Below are 27,943 nucleotides of genomic sequence, written 5' to 3' on the forward strand. Positions count from 1 at the left end.
TCTACAAAGCAACCAGTGTTCCATGAACAGGCCTGAGTATTGACTAAACATTTTTTGAGAAAAAGCTAAGGAGAAAAATAACCAGGGTATGGTTTTTCAGGAGATAGCAAACTGAAACTATGTCCTTTGTAATGAAATGCTAATAACCTCCTACATTCATTTGTTAAGTGCTGCCAAAGAGCCAGGAAAGTCATGGGACAAATTCATGAGTAATATCATTCTGACTACCGAGGACCCTATTCACTTTCTCAAGCTTGACAAAAGAATGCCAGATAACTCCACAAGGTATTTCTTCATTCATCACCATAGATTTTGTCCAAGTCAGTTGGCATCCAAGTCAGAACACATAGAAGCTCATTAGCTGTTGAGGATGAACAGTAAGGAAAACCTGCCTTATCCATATTTTCTGAAACAATTTGTCTAGTAACAAAAACAGGAAGCTGAACACGATGAATATTCCATCTGATTTGGTAAAGTTCTTGCTTTATGCCTGGTGGGCCATTCTTCATTTTTTAACCTCTGTCTGGTCAATGGAGCTATCACTTTTTAGTGAAATACATATTTCATTTACATCCCTTCCAGCAGCTAAAAGCACTGGTCTTGTGGATTTGAGTTGAAACTAGTTACATTTTTTTCTAATGATACAATACTTACAGCTCTTTCTATGGGGTGATGATGGGACGATATGCACATGGCATATTAACTAAGGTAGCAATGGACCATAGAATACAGACACAAACTAGATGCAGTAAGTCAGAGGTGCTTGTAAGGTACATTGAACACAAGAACTCAAATGACTCTTCAGTCAAAACCAAGAATCTTAGGAGGAACATATATCATGAGACACTTCTATTCATACTTGGCAAGAGGTGCAGAATCACATGGATCAAATAAGAAGTAACCTTATTAATCACTCACTTAGAATGGTTAGGTGTTAACTGGACAAAGCTATTGGTTAACTGCATTTTGATATTCTTTCTCAACTCACCTCCTGATTTGAGGCATGATTCCCAATGCAATTGTCTTACATTGAATTGTCTATGTATATTGGGCACCCTCCAGTCTAACAAAACTGGAGGGCACCACACCAGGTTGGAGTAGACTGGCTTAAGGCAATTTGTCTTTTAGAGCGAAGTATCTGAATTACTTGCCTATTTAGCAATTCACTGTGTGAATCAAGCTATTATGGTTTATAAAATGCAGCTTATAATGCAGCATATTGTGTGAACCCATCCAACTGAGCCTTAGGCAATAAACCATAATTGCAAACTATGAGTTAATACAGTAATCACTAAATCAAGTAATCCGTTCACTTGGTCTAGTATTGGCTTGATTGAGTGAGTAAGGTCTTTTCAAGCCTTACTACTGAAATAACTGATGTAGCAGTTTGGATCCCATGCAGCCAGAGAACTCTAAACATGTGCCCAACAGAATCTCCCCAACAGATTATACCACACATATATACACACACAGAGGGGAGGGGGATAAGGACTGTTTACTTAGAGCCATTGATCTGTATCTCATTCTCTGTTGGGGCAACAGATTCAGCAAATCAAGAAGCAGGATTTCACTTTTTAAGTTAAAAGAATTCGTATCCATTATCTGGAATTCTTTCAGCTCAGAGTTAACACTTCAGTTTGCAGGGCAAAAGGCACCAGAAGAAAGGTCTCTGTCCTTTGTAACAATTTCAGCTGGCTGCTATGACGTTATGAATTGCCCACGTTCTGGGGACAATTTCCAAATTCTGGTGATAGACCTCTTTCAATTCACTTTCGGAGAGAAGTGCAGAGAGCTGGTGCTGCTGTCTTCAGCACCTATTGTTCAAGAACTCTCTCCAGAGTTCTCTCCTTCCTAGAAAAACAGATTTTTCTTCAAATATTTTCTTCCTGGATGAGCAAACACAGCTGACGTGGTGCAGATGGATTTTGTTGCTGGAGCCATTGGAGGTAACAAATAATATGGTAGTATTTTGATGAAGAGAGACAAATGTCATTTCTTTGATATCATGGGCATATCCCAGAACTAGAGTTAAAGAGTGAGAACTTAATCAAGCAAGAAGTTAGCTGAGGATAGAAGCAGATTTGGGATTAGTGCCAATAGTACTTCTACATTTAATTCTTTAATATGATTGTGTATTTCCTATCTAGCCTTACAGACTATCATTGTTTCCAACACAACCATACATTACTTCAGACATTGCTCTTTGTTTTAGGTTTTCACCTTTCTTTTTGAGGATCTAATCAACTCCATCTGATGTTTATTTTCTTCATTTTCCCCCTTAGCCCTTTACTCTTTTAAATATATTTAATTCACAATTCAATTCTTACTGAATTGAGCAAGATACTTCAACATATTTCTTTTGCAGTGTTTACTCACTTTTTATAGTGTCCATAATAATTCAAAACCCACCTTCCCTTCCACCCCTATTAAACAATCTATTCTCACTGTGCTCCGTTTTATGTTTTTCTTTTAATATACTCAAGTCTACTTTTCTATCTAGCAAAGTAGGCCACAGCATGCACTTAAACATAGTCACTTTCACTGCTTTAGACAAATATCCATTCCTCTCAATAGGTCATGTATTATCTACCATCTATTTGCATATTTTAACATTTCTTCAAGGTATTTCCCCATACTCATTAGCTTCAAAACAGTGGGTGCAAATGAATCATCCCATACCTGACCCTTTTTATTTGTGTGTAATGCAAGGCACATTTAAAAAAGAGCAGGCTTTGATAGCGGGTTACACCTGCCGTTTTGAAACCAGTGTCCCTGGGGATGGCCCGTATAATTTTACTGTTCTATTTTTTTTTTTTTACTGTTTATGTATCACTTGCAATCATTCACTTCATTTCTCCTCACAATCACCGTTACCTTACTCTTCCGTACATTAATTTTTCAAACCAACAGTTGTGAATCATACCATTTATCTAACAAACCTTGCAAACCTTTTGGGTTCTCATTTACCTTTTGCATACATGTACATTCATGCCTCAAAATATCATGCCCCTAGTATTATCCCTAATATTTCTTATGCACATCTTCTTACAGTAAATACATTAACAAAGGGACATTGCACACCCTTGTCTTACTCCAAGGTCAGTGTTGTATCATTCACTAAGTATAACAATTATTTGCATGCATGGTTTACTACCATTATGTACCACTTATATCACATTCAGCAACCATTTTTAACTCCATATTAATAGAAAGCATTCCACAATTCAAGCTGATTCTGTTTGTCATAAGCTTTCTTCTACCCTAAAATATATATACAATAAACCTCACATTTCTCAATGACCTGTGTTAAGCCTGGATTCCCCAACGGGTGTTAAGGAAAACAAACTAAACAGAATGTACAGCGAAGTCAGATAGGAAGACAGGTAAATGTGTGAGATAAGTTTTCTAGTTAACACGCAGTAAAAATACAGATACGCTTGTGCTATCAAAATTATAGTTTATTCCATTTAAGAATTATAGCATAGTCATTATAAACAGTCCATTAGTCATATATCAATTTCAGTCAAGTCTTGTCGGGGATACTCTATTTGCAAAGTCCGTGTTGAATAGCCAATGTCAGTTCACTTACAATAAATCTGTCCAAAACTTATCTTCTCTCCAGTTGAGAAATATCTTCAAAGTAATCCAACACTTCTTCTCCTCCCCGATCCAGCAAGAATGCAGTCTTCAATAAGCCAGCCAGCAAGAGCCAGAGAGTGCCTTGCTGCTTATATAGTACTTTTACAGCTGCACCCTTAATTACATTCCTTTAGCTTAAAGTCACATACACTTTATCTGACAAACCATGATTCATCATTTTATTATCTTTACCCAAAACAGTTAGGGTAAACAATGTTATCCCTAACAACCTGCTAAAGATCATTTCCCTTGCCAAAGAAAGCACAAATTGACTTTCTCATGTTTTGCTCGCTGTCTCCTCTCATAACCATTTTTGATCAAAATTCTGCCCAAAATCTCCTCAGCCATACTTAGCAAACTCATACTTTTGCAGTTTTTCCATTGCATTCCTTCTGCTATTTTTCCCTATACAGACTGGTACCATAATGCTATTCTTTCAATGGCCTATGCACAATCATCACACACATTAAACCCATTGCTTAGCTAGAAACAAACTGTATGACTAATTTAGTCTTCTTCCAATCATACCACCTGCATTTTTAGCTTCATTATTTTTCACTTTTTTCATCATTCCCATACCAAATACCTCTTGCACAATATCCTCACTTCAGTTTCATCTCAAATAATTCCATCACATTTATTTTTAATTCTTCACTCTGCTGGAGGCTTCTTTACATCAGAAAGATTGAACTGTATTTCAATTGCTCCTTGAAGTTAGAGTGGAAGTTTGTTGCCCTCACCCTTGTTTATTGGTACAATACATTCAATATACATTGATGGAATTTGTCCTGAATTGTCCTGTGAAATCAGGGTGTGCTATAAATAAGGCTGGACAAAATTACTTCTAAAGTTTTTCCACTACAACTGTCAAGAAATTATTGGAAAAAATTATTTTGATGCTGTGATTTCTGGAGAGGGTGGCATGTATATAAATGAGGAACTTTACCAATTCTGTAAAAGTAGAAATGTTATTCCGTAAAAGTAGAAATATTATTGGCCAATCCATTCAATGTTCTGGCAGCTACTTTTCAGCCTTTGCTCCACTCTTTTGGCTTTCTTTGAGACATTACTAGTTTAGTACTGATTAATGCAGTCTAGAGAATGCCATGGTTCAGTGCTCCTGGGACTGCATGATTCAGCAGGTAAGAAGAGTCTATGTTTAAAAATCGTGAAAAACTGAAGAGTGAAAATTTTATGATTTTTTTTTCTACTCTCCCTGTTCTTAATACAGAACTAGGCCAAGCCAACTCACATTTGAACTTTATATATTCACTTTCCTTATTTATGCTCAATAAAGCTAAGTCAAAGTGATATTTTAAATATTTATTTTGGAAATATTTTTTTTTGCAAAGTTGAATATTTATATGGGTTATGACTTGCAGTCAGGATGGATCAATGGTGTTAAATCCACTGAATCCAAAAACTGTTGCCAATATATCCAAAATTCTGTGCCATCCTAAGGGATACCAGATATCAAAGGCTCATTTGGATTATTCTAAGACAGATAAGAAGTATCTCATTTTCCATTTTTACTTTATTTCTGAGTGAAACTAGGGAAATGTATGTTGAAGTGATATTGACCCAAGAAATAAAGAGGGAATATTTGAGATAGGGCATACCAGTTTGGTCTAATGGTTAAGTCAACAGGCTAGAAAATGGGAGACCTTATGCATGAGAGCCAGCTGGGTGACTTTGAGCCAATTGCTCTCACTCAGGCCAACCCATCTCACTGGGAGTACGTTTGCTGCCATGAGTTATTTATAAAAATAGCAGTGGGATAAAAACTAACTAACTATGTAACGAACTAAATAAAATGCAAATCATTTTTCCTATAAAATGTTTTACAAAACCACATAGAAAAACCAACTTTAGATACATATCAGAAGACAAAAGTCTATCAGTTTGAAACAATTTAAACTCAGCATAATGTTTCCCTAATCGAGAAAATTCCTTTATCTTTCCCAGTTCAGAAGTTCTCTCACTTCCCCTTTGGTTAAATATGGCATTTATTTATTCATTACATTTTTATCCTGCCTTTATTTACAATAACGTTCTAAACCATATTACATTGTCTACCTTATTTGCAACTTACCTATAGACCATAGGTTCCTTTTTAGCTTACTGAAATATACTAGTCTAAATATGTAGAAACCATGCTAGGGCTAGGCAGGATTCATAAACTTCAGGCTTAGTCTTTTTAGTCACAGATATTCATAATGTTTTTCCTTCAACTTATAGAGTGACAGAAGACATATATGTTGAAGCTAAGTTTGTCTTTGATTAGAATATTTGCACTGGCAATATTCTATTACCTCTAGGATTACCATGGCAAATTAAATTACTGAATGTGGAAAGATACTATCTGTAATGCAAATGAGTGTGGAAAGATACTTGTAATGCAAATCATCAGTCTGGCTCCTTTATATAACATTTTACAAAGCAGTCGAAGCCTACTGTAACTACACAGCCAAAAAGGCATTAAGAGTTGTTAACCTAATCCTGCGTAGCTTTTTCTCTGGTAATATCACACTGCTAACTAGAGCATACAAAACATTTGCTAGACCAATGCTTGAATACAGCTCATCAGTCTGAAACTCACATTACGTATCTGATATTAATACAGTTGAGAAAGTCCAGAAATATTTTACAAGAAGAGTTCTCCACTCCTCTACTCGTTGCAGAATACTTTATGCCACCAGACTTGAAATTCTACGCTTAGAAAATCTAGAACTACGCCACCTTCAGTCCGATCTAAGGAAAGTACATAAAATTATATATTGCAATGTCCTACCTGTCAATGAATACTTCAGCTTCAACCATAACAATACAAGAGCACACAATAGATACAAACTCAAGGTAAACAGCACCAAACTTGATTGCAAGAAATACGACTTCAGCAACAGAGTGGTCAATGTCTGGAATACTCTACCTGACTTTGTAGTTTCTTCCCCAAACCCCAAAAACTTTAACCTTAGACTGTCTACTATTGACCCCACCCCTTTCCTAAGAGGTGTGTAGGGAGCGTGCATAAGCGCACCAACGTGCCTACCGTCGCTGTCTTGTTTCTTTTTATTTTTCTTTTATGTATCCATTTCATGTATTCATAATTATGTATATACTTATACCTGTTATCTTATAATCGCTTGACAAATAAAATAAATAAAGATCAGTTTTAAACCTCATATAGAAGAATAACGCTACCCACTCTCAGTGCAGAGTCTAAGTCTGATTTAAGACAGCTTACATTTATTGTAAACTCTTTGCAAAAGCAGCATAGTCGGTGCTTCTGATTCTATCATTGGATGCAGGCAAGAAGACAAAGCTCTGTTTTCTATTTGAAACAATTTAATCCAATTATACCCTGAGCAGATCCGATCGTGAAAGAGAAAGTTTTCTGTGCTCCCAGCAATGTGGCCACATTGTCGCAGAAGAGAACGAATACCTTTACTGCAGATCTTTATTTCAGTGCAGTATTCATCTTTACCATGGGAGAAATTGTAGCCTCCTCATACGTATCTTGGTCACATGTGTAGAATTACATTGGAAGGATGCTTATTAACTGGCCTCCTCTTCCAGATTGGGCTAATGCTAACACACAACACTAGTGTTTCTTTTTAAAGCAATCAGGCAAGCTGTTTAGAGCCAACATGAATGAAAATGCATGAAGGTAGTCATCATAAAACAAATATTTCTTAAAATGTCTAGTATTCAGGCTACCATTGGAAAAAACAAGGGTAGAACACGCATGCATAAATTCCCCATTTGATGCACCAGCTCCTCCTCGGTAAAGCTTGGGGGTATTGGAGCAGCAGGGCAATACAAAGCAAAAACAAGGACAAAGAAACCAAGTTTATGAATGCTTATGCAACATGTGATAATGAGCGATTCAGCATGGTCTGATGGGAAGAGAAGAATGATTTCCCCATCTGGGCCAATCACATGGCCCCCGCATGACTGAATCCTTTGACGTCTCAGATACCTTTGTATTTGTATTTATTAGAACACAGAATAATAGAGTTGGAGGGACCTTGGGGGTCTTATATCAGACATTTTAAGAAATATTTTTTTATTATGAGTACTTGTTTATTATGAGTATCTTCATTCATTTTGACTCTAAACAGCTTGCATGATTGCTTTAAAAGGAAGCATTGATGTTGTGTGCTAGTGGTAGCCTAGTATGGAAGAGGAGGCAGGTTAATACAGACCACTCCTAATGCAATTCTGTACATGTACACTGAGCCTCGGTGGTGCAGTGGTTAGAGTGCTGTACTGCAGGCCACTTCTGCTGACTTATCGGCTGCCTGCAATTTAGCAGTTCAAATCCCACCAGGCTCAAGGTTGACTCAGATTTCCATCCTTCTGAGGTGGGTAAAATGAGGACCCAGATTGTTGGGGGCAATAGGCTGACTTGATAAAACCACTTTGAGAGGACTATAAAGCATTATAAAGCGGTATATAATTCTAAGTGCTATTGCCATGTAGCCAAAACAGGAGGCCCTATACCATTCAGGATAAATGGCAGTCCAGTCTTTTCTTGAAAACTTCCAGTGACAGAACCCCACAACTTCCATAGGTAAGCCATTCCACTGATTAATTGTTCTGTCAGGAAATTTCCTCTTATTTCTAGGTTGGATCTATCTTTAATAATCTTCCACCCAGTACTTCATGTCCTGCTCTCAGGTGCTTTGACTCCCTCTTTGTGATAACCCCTCAAGTACTGGAAGACTGCTATCATATCACCCTAGTCTTTCTCTTCATTAAACTAGACATCTAGTTCCCTCAATTGTTCATCATATGGCTTAACTTCCAGTCCCCTAATCATCTTTTTTTGCTCTTTTCTGCACTCTTTCTAGAGTCTCAATATCTTTGTGTACTGTGGTGACCAGGATTGGATGCAGTATTCCAAGTATGGTCTCACCAGTGCAACATAAGGCAGTACTTTACATCAAGGTTGTCAAAGTCAAGGCCTGCAGGCCGCATCTGCGGTGTGGTCAGATCCAGTCTGTGGGGCCATCCTGGTCTACCCAGTGTGAAGATGAAAGATCAGGCCAACGTAGCTTTGGCCCAGTCTACCCAATGTGAAGAGGAAACATGACAGCAGTTTGGGGAGTGGCATCAAGCTCCAGTCAGCCATGCCCCCAGCCCCTGCAAGGTCAACCACAACCCTGATGTGGCCTTCAATGAAATTGAGTTTGACACCCCTGCTTTACATTATCTTGAGCATTTTTGGCTGCTGCAGCACACTGTTATCTCATACTTGTTTCTTAATTACTCCGTTGTTTTTTTCAAAACCACCCTCACTATCAGTGATAGATTTTTAGGACTGAAAACTCCAATTTTGAATGCTTTTAAATATGCAGATAATTTGCCATTCAGTTGCATAAGAACTGACAATTGTCAACAAAGATAGCCTTTCAAAAATCCAAATCCACTGTGTTTCAACACTTTCAACATCTCTTGAATATATTCAGAATGTCATTTTTCCTAGAGAAAATATATTGAAATATAGTAAAAAAAAAAAGTTTCAATGTGGTGCATACTGAGAAAATATCATGGAAGTCTCTGTTTTTTGTACTCCAAATAAAAATTGCAGTACTGTGGGCAGGAAGCGAGGAAGGAGGAGGAGGATGCTTCCCTCCAACTGGGCATCAAAAACTAAAAGGGTACCCACTGGGACATGTTGTAAGGGTTGAATAGAGCATACATTTCTTTGTTTGAAGAGAGTTCACTGACTTAAAGGGTCACTGCAGGATCAACTGCAAATTATTTAAAAATGCCAAGAATGCAACAGCTCTGAGCTAAATGGCTATTCTGGGTAGTTACTACAGGTAGATGCTGGAAGAGAGGGGACATAGCAAGTCATGCAGCCAGTTTAAACTGGGGCTGCTCCTAGAATGGAACATTTGCTCTGAAAGGCTGAAGATGGCTCAAGTTGGAAAGCTTGAGTTTTGAACTGAAGCTGGAAAACACAGACATGGGACACATTTGTAAAGTGCTGGGAGTAAGATGATGATGATAGTATTCATTTTTACAGCCAGGAAGTGGTGACAGGCCTATATGAGGGGTGGGACAGAAAGAAAGCACAACTGAGGAGTGAAAATTTGATGATTTTTTTTTCTACTCTCCCTGTTCTTAATACAGAACTAGGCCAAGCCAACTCACATTTGAACTTTATATATTCACTTTCCTTATTTATGCTCAATAAGGCTAAGTCAAAGTGGGTGGGACAGAAAGAAAGCACAACTTTGCTCTAAATCAGCCTAACCTGATGCCCTCTAGTTACTATTTATAAAAGGTCCACTGCTTTAGCTATTGGTTTTGTTGGCTAAGGATGGCGGTAAGTTAGCCCAACGTCTAAAGCAGTGGTGGGATTATTATTATTTTTTTTACTACTGGTTCTGTGGGCATGGCTTGGTAGGCATGGCAGGGGAAGGCTACTCTAAAAATTTCCATTCCCTCCCCATTCCTGGAGGAAGGTTACTGCAAAATCCTATTCTCTCCCAACTCCACTAACCTGCTTTCCAGTTCCGTTCTCCTGTGCAGGGCGACAAAAGAAGACCCAGCCGATCAGCTGGGACTCAGGAGGCAGAGAATAGATGGGGGCGGGGCCAGTCAGAAGTGGTATTTTCCAGTTCTCCGAACTACTCAAAATTTCTGCTACCAGTTCTCCAGAACTGGTCAGAACCTGCTGAATACCACCACTGTTCTAGAGGGCATCAGTTGAAGAAAATTGCTGTAGACACATGTCAGGCTAACAGCCATGATATTCAGAACTGGAAATATTACCATTTCCAGTCCTTGCTATATTACAAGTGGCATTGTTAAGGGAGATTGCACTAAACAAATATCTCTACTGCATACTTATTGCATATATAACAGAATAGCAGAGTTGAAAGGAACCCTGGAGGTCTTCTAGTTCAAAAAAGAAACTCTCTACCATTTAGATCAGTGCCCCCAAACTTTTTGGGCACCAAGGTTCAGTGGAGAGAGGTTTTTCCGTGGACCCGTGTGTGTGTGTAGTTCTGTGTGCTGCCTGCATCCCATGGATGGGTCTTTGCTTGTTTGCGCGGACCAGTTTTTGGCATGCCAGAAACCGGTTCCTGTCCACACACTGGAGGTTGGGGACCCCTGATTTAGCTAACCTCTGAGGAAGGCATTCCTTTTGAATTTAAAATTTTTTTGTTTCTTGATCATCCCATGAACTTTTGTACAGTACAAACAGTTCTTTCTAAGGTACTCAGAAAACAAAAGGAAAAAGACTATAGAAGAGATGAAGCTAATCTTACTGAAATCCAGCTGAAAGTAATAGTGATTTGTTATCCAGTTTACTACAGTGTGGTTTAAAGAGGTAATGAATATCAAGCAATCAGTATAGATTTCTTAATCTGGAACTCAGTACAGAGTGCTTTTGGATTCCGTTCATAATACATTTGATAACATGTCGGTAGACCTCACTGTCTTGCACAGTGATCATTTGTAGTTATGACAGGGATGAACAAGTAATTTTGCAACCAATCACAGCATTTGTGACCTTTAAAGATATGTAAAACAAAGCAAAACTGAAGTAAGTTCATAAGTTGTGGTTTCACTTAGCAATTGCTTCACTTAGTGCCCAAATAGCAGATCCCAATTGTGGTTGTTAAATGAGGACTACTTGTATTAAGCCGCTCTTGTTTGAAGTTGAACAAGAATTAAAAAGCACACTTAAGGGAGATCAGGATGAATATGTGCCTGTTGTTAAAAAACAACAACACCTTGAGTTCTTGGAAGTAGAAAACCAGTCAGAATAAATTACGATAATCATATTCAGGAATACATTTTTTCCGATTGACAAATTATATAATTAGGGAAATGAGAGAACGTGCAAGAACCTATCCTGTGCAGCTTGATTTATGTAATTATTAGTTCAGGCTAGAGATCCTTCAAAACACTGTGAAATATCTGTGTTTGTTATTTTAACTGTTCAGGTTATGTGGTTGAGGGACAGTTATTTTGATCCTCAAATAACCGGTTTATCTGGTCCATTAAATGTCACATTTTGATTATTTTACACTAGGAATTCCCTTTAAGTGTGAATAGGCTAGAATTAGATATGTATTGCTGGTTTAACAAATTTCCTTACCTGTTGTACTTCCCCACACACTCTCCTAAATCTTTGAACGAAAGTTGCAACTGCAAACTGTAAGACTAACTCTCTCTCCTCACCCCCACCAATCTGTTTTAACAGGTTGAAGTCTGTTCAGGTTTCAGTTTCTGGTCCTATATTGCAAGCATCATTACCAAAGGATTACAGGAAAGAGGAACCTCACCTCTTCCACTTCTTTCCCAGTCTATTCACTCAATTTCTGTGAAACCTTTAATCAGATATATTTCCAAAATGGTGACCAGCTGGGAGAGGCAAGTATCAAGTCACCCATTTTCAGTTAGTCAAGGAAAGTGCTAGTAAACATATACTCTGGGAACAGCTGAGGATTTGAGCTATTTCCATGAATGCATCTTGCTTGACAGATAGAAACAAGAAGATGAAAGTATGTTATCACTGTGGATAGAGGGAGGCCTAGCAAAAAATATAACCACTAGAAACATCACTGAAGTACTTATTCCAAAAAGAAGGAATATTATGGAAATCCTGAGCTTTGGCAGAGTGAAAATAAAGTTGTGGGTTGGGTTTCTTTCTAAAATTACATTTGGAAGGGCGTTTTTTTTTTTTTAAAAAAAATCAGGAACCGTAATGTCTATAGCAAACCACAGTATTGCAAAAATGAAGACATGTGCACATCATCACACAAATGCTGCCTTTATGTACTTGTATCCCAATGCCTGATGCAAGTTTGTAGGTCACAGCATTTGCACAATTACACAGTCATATTTATCATTTGGCACCCTTCCCCCTTCTGTTCCCACATAATCATGAACAAGGAATCTTTGATAGATTGATAGGATGGTTCATGTTAATGATAGCAATCCTCAGTTTAGACATGTGGAAAATAGTACAATGCCTTAACTAGAAATATACTAAATAACCTCTAAACTTTTGTTTCTACTAATCTACTATCCACTTGCTAAATTTGGATGGACAATTCATGTTCTTTGTTCTAATGATTCTTTATCTGAAGCCAGACATGGATTGAGCAGCTCTTCAAGCAGAAAACATTGAACAGATGACTGTAAAAATTACAGTATAAGGAATACTCCACCTGGCATTGAATGCTCTGAATTAAAACCATGTAACCGTATATGCTGGCGTATAAGACGACCCGGCGTATAAGCGAACCCCCCAACATTTCCACTCAAAATATAGTTTGTTATATACTGCGCCCCCTCTTCCGGCACGCCTTCCACTTTTGCACTTTTTTTTTTTTTTGAGGCACTTTTTTCACCGTGGAAAGGATCCTGCGTGAAGTTTAGAAGGAGCAGCCAGCCTTCTCCCAGGAGTCCTAGGCTCGCAACACGCCCTGCTGCGCTGGTAGGTCCGGCTGGGGCTGTCAGGAGTTGTTGCCGCTGGCGCGCTCCGCTGCCCAGTCCCGCGTTGCCTCGGGAAGGAAAGGCAAAAGGAAGAGCCGCGCTTTTGCCTTCCTTCCCGAGGCAACGCGGGACTGGAGCCGCCATGAGCCACGCCAGCGGTAACAACTCCTGACAGCCCCAGCCGGATACCTCAGCGGAGCTCGGGCGGCGAGCCTCTGCTTCCTTGGGAGCTGGGAGAAGGCTGGCTGCCCTTCGGGCTTCACGGGATTCGCTTCCACGGTGCAAAAAGTGCCTCAGCCGCGGGCAACCGCAGTGCTTCCCAATTACTATTTGCTGGCGTATAAGCATCGACCCGGCATATAAGACGACCCCCCAATTGGAGGCATCTTTTTCAGGGCAAAAAAGTCATCTTATACGCCGGCAAATACGGTATATATAAAAAAGACAACTGAAAAGATTAGATTCAGAATGTATTTTTTCTCTGTATGACGAATTTGTTTTTTTGTTGCATGTACAGGTGAAACTCGAAAAATTAGAATATCGTGCAAAAGTTCATTTATTTCAGTAATGCAACTTAAAAGGTGAAACTAATATATGAGATAGACTCATTACATGCAAAGCAAGATAGTTCAAGCCTTGATTTGTCATAATTGAGATGATTATGGTTTACAGCTCATGAAAACCCCAAATCCACAATCTCAGAAAATTAGAATACTGTGAAAAGGTTTAATATTCTAGACTCAAAGTGTCCCACTCTAATCAGCTAATTAAGCCATAACACCTGCAAAGGGTTCCTGAGCCTTTAAATGGTCCCTCAGTCTGGTTCAGTAGGAATCACAATCATGGGAAAAACTGCTGACCTGACAGTTGTGCAGAAAACCATCATTGACACCCTCCACAAGGAGGGAAAGCCTCAAAAGGTAATTGCAAAAGAAGTTGGATATTCCCAAAGTGTTGTATCAAAGTACATTAATAGAAAGTGATGTGGAAGGGAAAAGTGTGGAAGAAAAAGGTGCACAAGCAGCAGGGATGACCGCAGCCTGGAGAGGATTGTCAGGAAAAGGCCATTCAAAAGTGTTGGGGACTTTCACAAGGAGTGGACTGAGGCTGGAGTCAGTGCATCAAGAGCCACCACACACAGACGGATCCTGGACATGGACTTCAAATGTCATATTCCTCTTGTCAAGCCGCTCCTGAACAACAAACAACGTCAGAAGCGTCTTACCTGGGCTAAAGAAAAATAGAACTGGTCTGTTGCTCAGTGGTCCAAAGTCCTCTTTTCTGATGAGAGCAACTTTTGCATCTCATTTGGAAACCAAGGACCCAGAGTCTGGAGGAAGAATGGAGAGGCACACACTGCAAGATGCTTGAAGTCCAGTGTGAAGTTTCCACAGTCTGTGTTGATTTGGGGAGCCATGTCATCTGCTGGTGTTGGTCCACTGTGCTTCATTAAGTCCAGGGTCAACGCAGCCGTCTACCAGGAGATTTTGGAGCACTTCATGTTTCCTTCCGCAGACGAGCTTTGTGGGGATGCTGACTTCATTTTCCAGCAGGACTTGGCACCTGCCCACACTGCCAAAAGCACCAAAACCTGGTTCAATGACCGTGGGATTACTTTGCTTGATTGGCCAGCAAACTCGCATGACCTGAACCCCATAGATAATCTATGGGGCATTGCCAAGAGAAAGATGAGAGACATGAGACCGAACAATGCAGAAGAGCTGAAGGCCGCTATTGAAGCATCCTGGTCTTCCATAACACCTCAGCAGTGCTATAGGCTGATAGCTTCCATGCCACGCCGCATTGAGGCAGTAATTGCTGCAAAAGGGGCCCAAACCAAGTACTGAGTACATATGCATGCTTATACTTTTCAGAGGTCCGATATTGTTCTATGTACAATCCTTGTTTTATTGATTGCATGTAATATTCTAATTTTCTGAGATTGTGGATTTGGGGTTTTCATGAGCTGTAAGCCATAATCATCACAATTATGACAAATCATGGCTTGAACTGTCTTGCTTTGCATGTAATGAGTCTATCTCATATATTAGTTTCCCCTTTTAAGTTGCATTACTGAAATAAATGAACTTTTGCACGATATCCTAATTTTTCGAGTTTCACCTGTATCTAAGATATTATGATAAGCATCTGTCCTAAACCCACATTTTATTTATATCTCAACTTTTTCCATGAGAATGTACACAAGTAATTTCTTCTAATTCTATGCCTACCATAGGTGAATAAGCCTACAATTGTGAAGGATGTAGAATTAATCTAGTGGTCAGGGACAGAATGAATGAAACAATAAGGGGGGAATTGCAGAAAAGGTTACAGAGTCCCGAGAAAGAGGAAAATGTGAAAAAGAAACACAAATATTTCTGCTTTCATTTTGTTTCATATAAGATAGGGCATAGGAAAAGTTGAATAGGTCTTCAAGATTTTGATATGCTACTTTATGTCATTAAGGCACATCCCTTCTTGACCTGACCTTCCTCAATGTGTTTACAGTAGTTAAATGGAGATAAAGACCGAACTCTTCCTAGTCCACATCCAATACTTCAACCACTACAGTATTTTTCATAGTATACACCTACTTAAACTGTTAACGGAAAATTCACTCATGGATTGTATGACTTGTTTGTTTTTCTTCTCCAGTTGTGGCAGCAGCTCAAATTTTTCAGACCCAGAGACTATTTTGGGCCATAGAAGTGTCTGATGGTGGCTATATTTGGAGTATGGAAATCTCTTGAGACTGTTTAAAAGCTATATAATTACTGTCATTCAGGGCATACTAGAAAAGGTCAATTGATACAACAATTTTATCAAGACCAACATGATTTTTTCTTATTTTTTCATTTTCTGGCTTCTTTCATTTATAGTTTATGCTTCGGTTGTCTTCTATTACTTTTTCCATTAGCAAACTTGGTACTCCTTGGAGAGAACACAGTATATAGCAAGGGGAAAATATTCCCATGATTCATCAAATTCCTAGGTATGTCAAAGGAGAACATCAACCACAAACCACAAACACCTACACCCCCAGAATAAGCCAATAGGAATAGAGTAGGCTCAATAGTTGCTAGAAGGCATGGTACATTAAGTATCAAATGGGAAAAAATGGAAATGTACCTAAGCTAGAGAAGTGAATTAGCTTGCTTGAGCTCTAAGCAGAAGGTTCTGTGGCCATCCAGTAGTTGTTGGACTGTAGTTCTCATCAGCCTGACCATTGGCCATTCTGGCTGATGTTGATCAAAGGCAATAACCATCAACTCTCTTTAATATATTTTAATCCCAGTAATTGAATTAGGAAAGTTGTGGGTGCAGAGTATTCTGCACTCTTCATTGTGGATGTAGAATATTAATTTCCTGGAGAAATGTTTTAAAAGAAGACTTGGTTATTTAACATTTCTTCATATGCTAAATATTTACAGAACACATATAATCAACATGCAGAATCAAGAGTCACATCTAAAAACTTAGATATATTTTTATTTCTCTGACAATGTTTTTCCGAGACTGTCTAATCATAGAACACTGCATAAAAAGGAGAAAAAAATCCTGCTAAATAAAAGCAAAGGAAAAACAGCTAAAGAGGAAACAGCTTTACAAAATCCAGACAAGAAAAAACTGGGAATGGAATAGGAACATTTTACACTGAAATTCTTGATTGTGGGATCTTTTTGTATTTTTTTTTTTATATTTGAATTTGCTGAATGAACCACCACAAGATGTCTGCTTTCCCACTATTTTTTCATATTTATTAAGCACTAATATTTATCTTTAGTAAAATGCATAGCATTTTCTAGTTTCTTTGTTAAGATTTCCCTTTCCACCAGAAATTCAATGTGATTGCTTCTCCAATCTGAGGAAATTTACATTTCCCATCCACATTGTATATTTTTTTCTCCTTTCTCAAGTCAGTGTCAGAATTATGAATATAAGCTTAATGCGCAATAAATTTAAGACAAAGGCAATCTTCACAATCTGGCTGCAGTAGCTTTTGTATGAGTACTCAACCCCAGGCACATTCTGCAGTGCATTTTGGGTATGATCACATCTAATTGTATTTTGTTGTACAAACTGCATTGTTGGTTAGGGTGGGGGAAAGTCTTAACTTTCATAGTTCATCAAAAAGTATATACAAACAATAATTTCAAAGCAAGAGGGAGGGATTTTGTAAATGTGGAACATGCATGGGATGGCTTGGGAAGCTTTAACGTGGTAGCTTGAAGAATGTGATCTTTCCTCTGTGAGCTTGAATATATTTAATTATAACACTTCCCAAAGAAATTCACATACAATTACCTGTTTCAGGTGGTGTTAGTGCTGCAGTAAGTTATCCATTGGATACAATAAAGGTATGTCAGCCAGTTTCTTAAAAGTACTATTTTGTGTATAATCCATACACATGGGAAACTATGTAGGTTTCTTCTTTGTGACTGAGTTAGCACTTTGTGTAGCTGATGCTTTGCTTAATAAACTATATTTTACAATCTCCTATGGGTGGGTGCACATAGTGTGCCAAATCAAGAGCAAACAAATCATATAATGATTTAGCTCATTGTGTACACAGTTTTCCCCCTCTTTCAGATAAAAGCTCTGGGGTGAGTTAAAGAATTTAGCAGAAGGATTTCCAAAGTTCACCCTCCTAATCCCGTCAGAGCTTCAGAACCATCGTAGACAGAGCTCTGTTATTTGTGGTACATGATCCTGGGTTTATAAATTGATGCATCTTTTCTTTTATATATACAAAGAGCATTTGCACCAAGACAAATTCCTTGTGTGTTCAATCACATTCGACCAATAAAAGAATTCTATTCTATTCTATTCTATTCTATTCTATTCTATTCTATTCTATTCTATTCTATTCTATTCTATTCTATTCTCATTGAATTATAAACCCTCCCTGCCTATCCTAGATTTACACAACATGCTAGACCAAAATGTGGTTGGCTAATTAAAAGTGTTCTTGGCTGATTTGGTGTGTTGCATAAATACTGCTTGAGCTATAGACCTCCACTATTCTTCTTCAAAAACAAATTGTCTGCACTTTTAACTAATATAATGTCCTTGTCCTTATTGCTTATAAACAAAATGTATGTTTCATAAAATGCCCAATTGTAGTACTTCCATTTATACATTTGATGTGTAAGGTGGGTTGCTTTCCCTTGCTTTGGTAGGTGAGAATTCAAACAGAAGCACACTATCGTGGAATATCACACTGTATCAGAGAGATATATAGAACTGAAAGGGTATGTATAACTGAGAATAATTAACTATCTTGATTTTAAAAAATCATTTTTTTGCTTTATTACCTCTTAAAGAGCCTAACAATATTCAGAAGAGAATATTAAGATTTGCATGCTGTTCCAAATAATTTAGTTTTTTTTTTAGCAAATTTATTCTACAAGCTGAACACATGCCAGGTGTAGGAATCTTTCCTCTAAAACCCTTTTGACTTCAGTTTCCATCAACTGAAGCCAGAATGGCCAATGATGAAGCATTGTAGAAATTGTATAAGGACCTCAGATTTATTACCTGTAATTTTTTTTACAGTGTAATATGTAGCTACATAGAAAGAAGATAATATGTGGCATTGCACTAAAGCAGGAAATATTTTACCTGGCTGTTTTTTGTGACTTTCTGTTTAGCCAGCTGAGTGACTTTGGGCGAGTTATTCTCTTTCAGAACCAACTCATAACACAGGTTGTTGTGGGGAAAATAGGAGGAGGAAGGACTATTGGGTGTGTTCGCTGTCTTGAGTAATTTATAAAAACAATAAAGGTGGAAATAAAATAATATAATTAATTATGCCTACAGCTTTTTTTTTTTACCTAGCAACAAAAACTCAAACCATTAGGCCACACGGGTGCCAAATTCAATCGTGTCACGTGATGTATCACAATGTTTTTTGCCTTTGTTGAGCTGGGGTGGGTGTGGCCTGCACGTGACACATCCGGTCCGTGGACCACCAGTTTGACAGACCTGCCTATAATCTATTAGTTCCTTACAACGAATCTTATGCTTTTTATTCTTCAATTCTAAAAAGGCATTTTGCTCACTTTTCTGTTCCATTCAGGTGCCAGGTTTCTTCAAAGGCATTTCAATAACGATTTTAATGACATCACTGATCTCATCATTTTCATTTGGAATCTACAAAAACTTCCTTTATGGTATCTGTAGATTACGATATGGCTCTGCAGACAGAAAACCATCAAAAGTGGATATATCTTTTGCAGGTTGTGTTACTGGAGCTGTCCGGGTAGGTTAAAATAAAATAAAATAATGTGGGTAAATCTATCTGTGGGCTGAGGGAACAGGATCTGTCAGCATCTTCTATTTACCTTCAAGTCTTTAGAAATGAGGTGAGCCATCTGTGGTCCCAAGTTCTGCAGTTTCCAACTGTTTAGATGCAGAGAAATTATGAAAGCTACATTCTAAACTCTAAATCAGAGGTGGTATTCAACAGGTTCTGACCAGTTCTGGAGAACCAATAGCATAAATTTTGAGTAGTTTAGAGAACCAGCAAATACCACCTTTGACTGGCCCGCCCCCATCTATTCTCTGCCTCCCGAGTCACAGCTGATTGGCTGGGTCTTCTTTTGTTGCCCTGCACAGGAGAACAGAGATGGAAAGCAGGTTAGTGGGGTGGGGAGGGAATGGGGTTTTGCAGTAACCTTCCCCTGCCATGCCCACCAAGTCACACCCACCAAGCTATGCCCACAGAACTGGTAGTAAAAATTTTTGAATCCCACCACTGCCTAAAATACAGATGTTAACTTCCCTTAAACTAAAATAAATCAGACAAATTCTTGCCCTTCTAAGGTATATGATCCAACTTTTTCATTTTGAACCTCTCACACACACCCTGAAATATTAAGCAGCCCTTTCCTGCTGCTAAAATGTTCTCTATTCCTCTAGTCTAGACTGTTACAGAAAAATTTCAGGGCAGATATGCAAAATGCAAACATGACTGGAAAATATAGGAATATATTTTAGTCAAAGGATCAGATATGATACATGAAGTTGAGCTAGGGTCTTCCAGGTTCTGGGCAGCAAGATTTTATTCTAATATATGAGCTGTCCAGACAGTTTAGAGTTAATGGGATTTGGGATAATTAGTTAGGAATTGTGAGCTGTCCCCTTAAGGGAATGCATCATGGTAAATGTAGTTAAAATATCCTGGGAAATGTAGTCCATGTCATGTGTAATCCTGATTGGTCACTAAATTGATCCTTGTTGGGTTGGGGGAAGTCTCCCTCACTCTTGCCTATGCGGCTTCTTCAATCATCATGGGGTTGAGACCTTATTATCTTCCTACACCACAATTCAGATATGCAAAGGATTGGACATTAAGAAGAACCTCATCATAAATGTGAATTGACAGGATGCCTGATGAACCAATAAAAAAGACTTTGTGTGGATGCTTTGTGGTGTTTATCTATCTGCCTCTGTACAGTATCTGTACAGGACAGGCAGAATAGTAGGAAGATAATAAGGCCTCAACCCCATGATGATCCTAACTCTAATCTACATTCTAACTCTAACTCTTAATTATATTTTCTAGGTTGTGCTAATATCACCTGCAGAAATAGCCAAAGTAAGATTACAGATCCAGAAAGACCCATATTACTTGATAGGATCAGCTCATCCCTTTGACTCCCGACCTAAGTATCAAGGTTCCTTGCATTGTCTGAGGACAATAGTCAAAGAAGAAGGCCTTGCAGGTCTATACAAAGGATCTTTGGCTCTATTGGGCAGGGATTGTCATTCATGTGGAGCGTATTTTCTCACCTACTCTGTCCTGTGTGATTGGCTTACTCCAACTGGTAAAAACAAACCAGGTATGTGCATGAAATGGGAAGCGTTTGTTTCAGAAGCTTTAGATGTCTGTCTTGCCTGTTTGTGTCATAATAACTTGATATATGTTCATTTCCAGTTTGCATTTTTCTTTGTCGCCCTGTGGTATACAAACTTTTTAAAGCATCATTAAGGATACTGGAGGGAGAATATGTTCATCTTTTGAATACCGGCTGTCTTCCCTCAGATCTCTGCCAGTGTTTACACAGCCACACATTTTTGTACTAAGGAAGATTTCATAGAGGTGTAGGATGTTACTGTGCCTGATCCCAGATACTGCAAGTTCCCACACCCTACTTCCATAGAGTTAAACAAAGCACTTTCTCAGAATGTTTATTGGAGAACTTCAGAATCAGAACAGAACCAAAAGGGACCTTGGAGGTCTTCTAGTGACTGTCCAGTTTCTTCCTAAAAACCTCCAGTGATGAAGGCAAAGCTGTTCCACTGGTTAATTGTCATCACTGTTAGGAAGTTTCTCCTTAATTCCAGCTTGCTTCTCTGCTTCTTTAGTTTTCATCCATTGTTTCTTGTCCTGCCTTCTGGTGCTTTGGAAAATAAATTGACCCCCTCCTCTTTGTGGCAGCTTCTCATGTATTGGAATAATACTATCATGTCTTCCCTAGTACTTTATTTTTATTTTTTTTATTTATTTTGTCAAGCAATTATAAGATAACAGGTATAAGTATAAACATAGTTATGGATACATGAAATGGATACATATAAGAAAATAAAAAAAGAAACAATAGGACAGGGACGGTAGGCACGTTGGTGCGCTTATGCACGTTCCTTACAGACCTCTTAGGAAAGGGGTGAGGTCAATAGTAGACAGTCTAAACAGTAAACAGGTTAAAGTTTTTGGGGTTAAGGGAAGAAACCACAGAGTCAGGTAGAGTATTCCAGACATTGACCACTCTGTTGCTGAAGTCGTATTTCTTGCAATCAAGTTTGATGCAGTTTACCTTGAGTTTGTATCTATTGTGTGCTCTTGTATTGTTATGGTTGAAGCTGAAGTATTCATTGACAGGTAGGACATTGCAATGTATGATTTTATATACTATACTTAGATTGGACCGAAGGCGGTGTAGTTCTAGGTTTTCTAGGTCTAGAATTTCAAGTCTGGTAGCATAAGGTATTCTGCAACGAGTAGAAGAGTGGAGAACTCTTCTTGTGAAATATTTCTGGACTTTCTCAACTGTGTTAATATCAGATACGTAATGCGGGTTCCAGACTGATGAGCTGTATTCAAGTATTGGTCTAGCAAATGTTTTGTATGCTCTAGTTAGTAGTGTGATATTACCAGAGAAAAAGCTACGCAGGATTAGGTTAACAACTCTTAATGCCTTTTTGGCTGTGTAGTTACAGTGGGCTCTAGCACTTAGATCATTAGAGATGAGAACTCCAAGGTCCTTGACGGAGTTTGGATCATCAACAAGGTCTTGACTATTCAGCTTGTATTTTATATTCTGATATTTTTTTTTGCCAATATGTAAGACAGAGCATTTATTTGTTGAGATTTGAAGTTGCTATTTGTTTGACCATTCTGATACATAGTCAAGGTCTTTTTGAAGGGTAGCAGTATTGTCTGTGGTGTTGAATAGCTTTACATCATCAGCGAAGAGAACACAGTTGCTCTTAATATGATCACAGAGATCATTTATATAGACTATGAAGAGAGCTGGTCCTAGAGCAACTGCCCTGGGAGACACCACTGTTGACAGGTACAGAATTTGATAGGACGTTCCCAAATTTGACCATTTGTTGTCTGTTTGACAGGAATGCTTCTATCCAGTTATGCAGGTGTCCAGAGATACCATAAGATTTTAGTTTTAGAAGTAGTTTGTCATGTACCACCGAATCAAAGGCTTTACAGAAGTCTATGTAGATTGCGTCTATTGCTTTGCCCTGATTGAGTTGTGTAGTCCATATGTTTCTGCAGTGTAAGAGTTGCAGATTACAGGATAGTTTTTTTCTCAAACCAAATTGTTTATTAGAGAGTAGGTTGTTTGTCTCTAAGTGGAGGATAATGGATTGGTTAATAATTGATTCCATGACTTTACAGGTGACGCAGCATAAAGAGATTGGTCTGTAATTTTCAACTAGGCTGGGGTCTCCCTTTTTGAAGATGGGGATGACCGTGGCTTGAGACCATAGGTTTGTCAAGGAGCTGGTCCTGAAAGATTTTTCAAAGATTATGCTTAGAGGTTTGGCTATGGCAGTGGATAGCTTTCTTAAGAAGTAGGCACATATTCCAATAGATAGAGATGGTTTTAGATTGCGTAGTGATTTTTCAACATTGTCTTCTGTGAAATCGATATGTATTAGATCATTGTAGTCGTCTATGGTTCAACTAGGAAATAGTGGGCATGATCCATTGCTGTTTACAAATACTGAGCCAAAGAATGTGTTAAAGAGGTTGGCTTTAATAGTGTCATTATTGCAGTCTTTACCATTAGGTCCTTTCAGGGGTGGGATGGGATACTTCTTTTCTCTAGATTAGCCAAACCTAAATCCTGCAACCTTTCTTCATATGTTTTAGTTTCCAGGCCTTTAATCCTCTTAGTGGGTCTTCTTTGGACTATTTCCAAAGTCTCAAAAAAAAAGTGTTTTAATGTAATGACCAAAACTAAATGCAGTATTCCAGGTATGGTCCTACTAAGGTTTTATAAAGCAGTACTAATACTTCACATGATTTTGATTCTATGCCTCTGTTTATATTTAATGCTTCTTCTTTATATTTAATTTTAGTCCCATTTTTTTCACTATGCTGCTTAATTTTTATGTTGCAGATCCTTTGCATATAAAATAAGGTAAAATAAGCTTAGTGATAATTCACATAGATTACACAGGTTGTGTAACAGTATTAAAGTGCTTTTTACAAAATTTTGTTTGAACTCTTATGAAACTGGTTGACAGAGGCTGTGTTCTCTGATGTCATTCATCAGCTCTTCCTGCATAAAAGGATTTTTTTAAAAACTTTTGTTCTCTTGAATTTATAGTAACTAATGCTGTGCATTTAAAATATTAAATATGCAAATGTTTTGCAAAAGTTCATAATTTATTATAAAAATTGATATATGTATTTAAGTTTTCATATCTACCTGTTACTGAAACAGCAAGAATTATGCAAGGATTTTTCAAATTGTGAATTTTTTCCTTTTCTTTTTACTGGTGAGAACAAAGTGAAACTGTATGAAGTGATATATAGATATGGTTGAAGCATGGATGATTTACATAGAAAAGTTTGAAGGGGTTTATTAAATGGTGTTGATATAAACTTGGTTTAGCTTTTTTTTTTGCCTAATATTATTTACCTGGAAAGGGAATGGGGTGAAAGATATGTATATGCTCAATAAATGAGGAAAGAAGGGGTGGAAAAAGTAAAATAATAATAATAATATCTTGAGGCAGCAGCCCTCATTGCCCCCTCCTTAATTCTGGGGGTGATTGTCAAAATCATTTTAGGTCTTAAGGAGAGAGTAATCTACTATAAAAAATGGATTTGTGTATTACTATGCAGAGAAGCTCTCATCTATGGAAGTGAAAGGAAGCTATAAGGAATATAGGACTATATCAGCTTTTCTGAGTATGAAGCATAGTAAATGTTTATTCATTATAGTAGGAAATAGAGTTAAGATTTCTTTTTTGCTTGCCTTAAGGGTTTTCTTTTGGTTCAACACCCTTGCTTGCTTGAGCAATACAATCAACTGTCAAAAGAATAATAAATAATAATTTAAGAGTTGTGTTTAAAATTGCATGGTGAAGGTGTGGACTCGGATTGCTTCCCACTATTGTTACTTTTACTAGTAGGGTTGCAGGATCATTCTGGGTGCTTATAAACAAACAAATAAATGAACAAATAGATAAATATTATAGCCCACCCTCTTCCTACCTGTTGCCCCCCAAATGACCAATTACCAGAATTTACAGCCAGCAATCCCAAAACACTGAGGAAAGGCTAATACTCTGGCTAACAACTTCTTATAGCAGATTACAAAACTGTAATAAAGTTTTATTTAAGGTAAAACTATAACAGCTTGAGTCTGGAAGAAAATACCAGTTTATCTCCTCACGGAAGTATGTTACCTTGCAGGGAACGCCCCACCCCACTTCGATAATCTGGCTCTCATGCTATATTTGAACTAACATTGTAAACAGATTACTCAAATTTATGGCACAATCCTGTAGCTTAGCTTAACAGAAAAATCATAAAAATCAAAATGAGATGAAGCCAGTGAACCTTATTTGGAATTTTTCAGCAAACATCTGAGTCAAATGTAGGTAGTGTTTGAAGAGGGAGGAAAACTACTGTCGCATACTTGAAAAAGGGGAAGCATGATGATTAATAGAATTAGAGAACTTCTTGAATGGGTCATCTTGTGTTTCACAATAGGAATGTAAGGCATCTTGGGCATGAAATATGGAAGGCAGGTCAAAGAGACATTACGACATTTTTATTTTAGCTATGCCCTTTTATCTAATCATTCACTTACAGAGGGTTTTTTTTTTTTGTGGCTTAATATGATACATGGTATGAAGGGTTATGTCAATGCAGCAAATCCTTCTTAATGTTCAGATCTGGTTATAAGTGGTCAGTCTAGAACAGAGGTCTCCAAACTTGGCAACTTTAAGACTTGTGGACTTGGAAGAATTGAAGTCCACAAGTTTTAAAGTTGCCAAATTTGAGGACCCTTGCTCTAGAATTTGTTTAAGTGTGGTTATTTATATGGTCTGTCCCAATATCTAGGACCCAAAGGGGCCAGCCAGATGCCCTTGACAAATGTTTGATCCTCTCCATGAATTTGTTTAATTTTTTTTGACAGCCATATCAGGCTACTATCATCAAATTCTGTAGTCACACATTTCGTAATTCCTCTGTGTATACATGTGTGTGTGTTGGATGGAGTTTGATTTGAGAATGCAGATTGAAGGTCTTCCCTTTGCTTGGGAAAAAGACACAGGGGCTCATGTTTTGCCTTGAAGTGATATTTTATGAGGATTATATTAATTTACATAATGCTTTGTTTACTCAAAGGAAGATGACACTGAGTTTAAGATGATCCTCTCTCAAAAAAGAAGTTAAAAACAAAACCATAAAAACTTGTCACCCTTCATTCCTTTATTTTCAACCAATATAAGAAACCTTCCTAGGATAAGGTGGGGAAAATGGCTTTCTTTGAGGTACTTTATATAGTTAATAGAATGTTTGGGATATTTCTTTTACCAACATTTGGATTTTTAATAATTTTGGAGTATTAATGACAAGTTATGCTATTAATACTTATGTTTACAGACCTGTGGGCTGTGCTTCTATCTGGAGGCTGTGCTGGTGTTCTTGCTTGGGGTACAGCAACCCCAATGGATGTCATTAAAGCCCGAATGCAAGCAGATGGTGATGGCCAGCGTAAATATACTGGACTAGTGCACTGTGTCAGAGACAGCATAAGGGAAGAAGGAGTAAGAGTTCTTTTTAAAGGCCTTGGACTAAACTCACTTCGTGCATTTCCTACAAATATGATGATATTCTTAATTTATGAAGCTGTTCTTAGATTTGGGGAACGTTTGGAGAAATGAAGATTGTATTTCAGCATTATTCTATAAGTGGTTTTAAAGCCAATTTATTTAAATACTTTTTTAGAAAACTCTTGGCTTGATAAATTATCTTTATGTGTGCAAATTTCAGAATTGGATGTATGCATTAAAACTTTATTATGCTGTCAATAGTTTTTTGGGGGGTGTTTGTGTAGCATGAGGGGAATAAATTAGGATGCTTTTGTTTACAATTAAATAATTACAAACAAGAGTTAGGATGAGTTCACATTGCTAGAATTACTGATCTTGTAGGAGCTTCTTCTAGGAGCTGAAGGCCTGCTGTTCGTTTAATCAATCCAAGAGGGTCAAAATTGTATCTCAGTCTTGACTGCATTTTCTTTTATTGATTAAATATGCTTTTAAAAAAATGACTCCTTGAAGATTAAAGACACTGTTAAAAATAAGATAACTTTTTAATTGTAGTCTGTATCTCACCTAAGTTTAAAAATCATTTGAAAGGGGACTGAGGGTTAGTATACATTTAAACAATGACTGCGTTGCCTACTTCATTAATTATGGGATGATGACAACTAGCTTCCTTGTCAAAGGAATTGTTTCTAAATAATAGTACGTTAACGGTTAAACACTATAAAAATTGGGCATTTAAAAAAAAATAAAAAAAAGTTTTGCACATGTTTGTTATGTGTTGCATTTGTCTTGATTGTGTCTCAATCAAAGAATAAAGCCTTCAGCCTATTACTTATATCACAATGGTTTCCCCTGCCCTGCCAATCATTTGTCTCCTCTCTCTCTGCATTTAGTGTCAGAAAAGAAAGGAATTCAAATACCCAGGAAGGGCATAAATACATTCAAATACCCAGGAAAGAAAACTTTTGTATGTCAGATGCTCACCCATTATAAACTCTTGGGCTGAAAATACTTAGAATCGCTCCAAATCAGGGACCCTGTTTCTTTGGACTAACACGTAGAATATAGGTCAATTGGCATATATAGAAAATCAGGTCATGGAAAAAAATACATAAAGTGGGCTTGAAATACCTTCATGGCATGGGAAACGCTATCAGTAGTGCATTATTGTTGGATTACAGATTCAAATAGGAAAGAAGTAAAACAAAGTAAAAGGTTGTAAAAACAGCATTTAACGGTTTTTACTGATTACAGTTGATTAGCATAAGGTTCAAAGGTGCACAATGGAAGAAAGAAGACCTTCTGGATCATCTACAAATGAAGGCCCAACAGCGGCCTCTTTGAGAAAAATCGGTTTGGTCCTATGTTGTGACCGTCTGGATAGAAAGGCTCTCACAAAAAATTCAGTACTTGCTTGGCAAAAGAAGACTGCTGTTGAAATAACCCTTGCCACTCCACCCAAAAGATATCTAATAAAAAGGGAAAATAAAGAACCCAACTGTGAGAATACCAGATTAATATT

General features: G+C 37.8%; 1 protein-coding gene across 1 annotated transcript; it reads left to right on the forward strand.

Annotated features, from left to right (window-relative positions):
• The first annotated feature begins 1,768 nt into the window (after positions 1-1,768).
• Positions 1,769-27,190, forward strand: SLC25A47 (solute carrier family 25 member 47). Its single transcript, XM_026680223.2, has 6 exons — positions 1,769-1,946; positions 17,419-17,462; positions 18,285-18,356; positions 19,184-19,366; positions 20,672-20,948; positions 26,255-27,190. Exons 1-6 carry the CDS (start codon positions 1,919-1,921, stop codon positions 26,533-26,535), a joined length of 885 nt encoding a protein of 294 aa, XP_026536008.1. The 5' UTR covers positions 1,769-1,918; the 3' UTR covers positions 26,536-27,190.
• The last annotated feature ends 753 nt before the right edge of the window (positions 27,191-27,943 follow it).

This window comes from Notechis scutatus, chromosome 1 (genome assembly GCF_049901735.1).
Source record: "Notechis scutatus isolate UNSWTSFEM ecotype Mainland chromosome 1, rNotScu1.2, whole genome shotgun sequence".
Lineage (NCBI taxonomy): Eukaryota > Metazoa > Chordata > Lepidosauria > Squamata > Elapidae > Notechis > Notechis scutatus.